Raw genomic sequence first — 3,983 nt, 5'->3', positions numbered from 1 at the left:
CGCTCTTCAGACTTCTGTGAGGCACAACACAATTTTCTTTTTGTTTCTCTACATGTTTTGTAGGGGTCGTACTCAACATTTGTTTTTCTACCTTTTTTACTACTGTGGAAGATCCAAATGCTGTGTGGCACTAGAGAAAGATGAGCACATGGAGAATCTAATACCATGACTTGTAAAAACAACAGGTTTTCTGTATGAGCAGTAACTAGTCAATAATGGAAACATTCAGTTGAAACCACAAGATACTGGTTTTCCTCATAGGAGCTACTAATTCTAGAAGTCAAAAAGAGGAACTGACTACAGCCACACCAGTCACACACTTACTGCTCTTGGCAAGAGAGAGTCCCACGTAGCACCTCAGAGCAAAGGAGGCAGTTGTTTACTAATGACAACGGAAACAAAATAGAAGTGATAAAAGTTTCTAACCACCTGGTGTTCTGTCAGGCACACCTTTCTTTTTTTTAATTTTTTATTCAGGTGTAGTTACAAAAATCCATAGAGGATTTAGGGAAACATGACACTTCAACATAAATTTGTCACCTATGATAAAGTCTGAACAGCAAACATCATATAAAGAAAAACTTAAACCATATTTACAAATTCGTACTTTGCAGTCATTGAGAAATTTCTTGGTTACTGAGTGGCAGATGATGCAAATAGACCACATTCCAAAAGGCATTATCCAATCAGAGTCACTTAGCCCAAAATTAAACCCAAAGACAGATTGTCTGAAAATAAGGCCTGTATTATTCCTAGCTTATGCATCTGATAACCAGAACTTTTTGGTACTTCTATGTTAATAAGAAAAAAAAAATAAATAAAAAAGCGCGTAAGAGCACCAGATCTCACCCAAATGGGATACACAGACCAAACTGCAAATTTCATTCCTAGCAGGAGTTATCAAGAGTAGAAACTCATGAGAAAGGACAATAGTATACACCTTTTTTGCGATCTTGTCTATTGCTAATTTCAAATGCTTGTATAAAAACAAATCCCCGCACCATATTTGCAGTATGATCATAAATAGGCAATAGCTTAAAAACGTAAGATACGATTACCTCGGACTATCAAGCTGTTTCGCACTTCAGAAAAAAGTGAACAAAGCCCAAACACCTTTTTCTTCTTCCCCCTCCCCCCAGTTCCAAACCAGGAAAAAAAACAAACCAAAAAAAAAGTTATACTCTGATGAATATTAGAACTGGCACCAACATTCATGCTAGTTGCCCTGATGTGCAACAGAAAGTTCATTTACAACAGTCAGAAATATTCTTATGCACTAGCCCCAAGGAGTTCAGTTTCTGAAAACAGTTCAGTTTGTTTTGGAAGAAAAAATCCCATCAGGTATGACGTGGGCAGCGTCCAGAAGGTGCAGGAATGTCCAACACTCTACGTCGATCTTCATATTCATCAGTGTCTGTGGAATCTTCATCTTCATCCACTGCATATTCATTATGATTTGTTTCCTGATACAAAACACATCCATATTTAATGACAATCTATTTCAGATAGTTGTAAGACAGCATTAACAACTACCTAGAAAAATCTGAACTTTGTGTTATTGCATCAATTAGCTGAAGCAGACACTGAACTCTATGTCCTAAAACAATCACAAAGTTTAATTTGTAAGAGATCATTTTGCCAAACTACTTGACCTTTACATCAGTAAATATCTATTAGCCTTCATTATGTCATATGTACAACTACGTAAAGCCACAATTCAGTATCTTAGCTGTACCAATTTTCTTGGCAGCTTTTGTTGTCTTTTAATAAAAGTAGCTTAAAAACAAAGGGTCATTGCTACCTTTAAAACAGAAGGAGAGCAAAAAGAAAAGCAAATTATTTTTACAGTCAAGTGAAGGGAAGGACGTTACAACTCCATAAATGCGAGCAAGAGTTAAGAGATGCCATTTTCAGTGAGAAGCATGACACCTGCTGGCACTTACTGTTAGAGCTACCGGTAACAAGAGTGTCTCAAATCCCTGCAAGAACGTGAGCAAGTGTCAAGTAGATGTCTATTGCCAAGGACAGACTCAGTGCTTGCACAAAAATTCCTAAGTTCTATCCTGAATTAGTCCCTAATTAAGGGTTATGCTAGTGATCAAGTAAATAAAGCATGCTTCTCAAAATGTGCTAAAACAAACTGAGAAATTATATAGGTCACCTGCAACCTCCAAACGAATGCAACATTATAATTAACAGCAAGTTAAATACCTTACTGATTTGTCATTACGTGACTTTATGAAATGTGCATTCAGTGAGAACTAACGAACATCGTAAGGACTGCTACAATTTTTAAACTGTCACTGACTGAGACTTTTCTTGTTGAAGAAAGCAGATACACTATCAAGGCTAAACCTGACACGTGTGGTCATACCAAGATGGAATATTTTAAAAAACCTATGAAATCCAAACAGCTAATGTAATGCCACATTTCTAGGTACAAATTACGAACTCTGAACAGACACACAAACATTCACACAAATACATTTCTGTGCATCCTGAGGGGCAGTTATGTTCAGACACAGGACAACAGAATGGTTACGTTCTACCTCTGTCGAGAACAGGGCCCCAGATCTCACCCATACAACCAGGTTTGACCTTGGTACCAGAGGTGAGGACTTGAGGAGGAAGTCCTACAGCCATGTACAGCATCCTATGGAAGCTAGGGCTGAGGATCTTGATGTAAACTGGTAGCATTACATGTCAAAGCAATGAGGATACATGGCTCTACCAGTGTAGAAACCCTAGAAAGATTACTGCAGTTGCTAGACTTAGACTTCATTGGACCATGTTTTGTATGGAGTTACCAACCTGAATACTGTTCAGTACTGTAATTTTTTTCACCAGAAGTGTTTTCTTATTGATAAATATTCAAGAAGCTTAAAATAATTCATACAGACTGAGTGATACTTTTAGATTTCTTTTTTTTTTTATAAATGGTTCCAGAAAAGAGTGATTTTCAATAAAAGAATCAAAACTGAAAACCAACATGGCACTACATTTTAAACACAGTTACACTGTTCTATTAAAATTAATCCAAGTGTTCTCTGAAAACAAGAGGTCAGGAAAAAAAAGTAGGATAAGCACAACTGCATCTCCGCTTACCATTCGTGCTGTAGACACCTTGAACGTTGGACACACCATATGAAATCTAGGAATTGTGACGTTAAAGAATTTTTCCTTATAGTAGAGGCAATGGAAGGTGTAATACCCCTCCATATATCCAGATGTTGTGGAAAACGTAGTACAGCTGGTATATTCATAGACTCTCCCTGGGCTGATAATTGGAAACTCCCCTGTTGGTAAAATGTTAGATCACAATAGTAACGAGTGAAGTAGAACTACAGTGTAGCAGTTTGCTAAAGCACTTGCGCTCTACAACATAATCAGGCAGATCCTTTTATATGTAAGTGAATGCGTAAATGATTCTCAGCACTTATTGATGTTTAAAAAAAAACTATTTAAAGCATAGTTAACTATCAGGACACACCTTGCAAAACCACTTTTAAGACAAAACAGATGGATACATAGCTCTTTTTTTCTACAAGCAACAAAACGATTTTGATACAAACCATACAACTACTACCCTCTGTTACCATGAGAGATTGCTAACAACGTAACTTCCATAATGTGCACATTAAATATAAAAACCACTTTCTCTCTTGGGTTTGTAAAAGCAATCTTATACTTACCAACTACTCCAGGACCCTGAACTTCTTCTACATCACCTTTCGCATTTGTTATTCTCCAGTATCGACTGTCCAGCTGACAAGCCTTCTCAGGAAGAGCATCTTTGGACATTTCAATTCTAGAAGCCAAAGAGCAAACTTAATACTTATGTAACTACTTTGATACATTTTAAGAAATGCTTTAGTATGCTTGGGATCTCTCTCCATGTAGACTGTGCAAAAAAACCAAACTAAGGTGAAGTATACTGAACCAGTTGTCAGATCTATCTCCATGCCTCTGCTTCACTATCTACT

The 3,983-nt window shown here is 37.0% G+C and overlaps 1 protein-coding gene across 1 annotated transcript in view; it reads right to left on the bottom strand.

The window, feature by feature from the left end:
* Positions 1 to 936: 936 nt before the first annotated feature.
* FBXO3 (F-box protein 3) overlaps positions 937 to 3,983 on the bottom strand; it is a gene marked incomplete at its 5' end in the record, with an annotated part of 17,177 nt that continues 14,130 nt past the window's right edge. The window contains 3 exons of the mRNA XM_010191619.1: positions 937 to 1,463; positions 3,106 to 3,296; positions 3,693 to 3,808. Coding sequence (XP_010189921.1) covers positions 1,338 to 1,463; positions 3,106 to 3,296; positions 3,693 to 3,808 — 433 coding nt within the window. The remainder of the gene's footprint in view (positions 1,464 to 3,105; positions 3,297 to 3,692; positions 3,809 to 3,983) is intronic.

The sequence above is a fragment of the Mesitornis unicolor genome, unplaced genomic scaffold (assembly GCF_000695765.1).
Source record: "Mesitornis unicolor isolate BGI_N332 unplaced genomic scaffold, ASM69576v1 scaffold34749, whole genome shotgun sequence".
Lineage (NCBI taxonomy): Eukaryota > Metazoa > Chordata > Aves > Mesitornithiformes > Mesitornithidae > Mesitornis > Mesitornis unicolor.
Note: the sequence above shows the minus strand (reverse complement) of the source record. Positions and strands in the feature narration are given on the sequence as shown.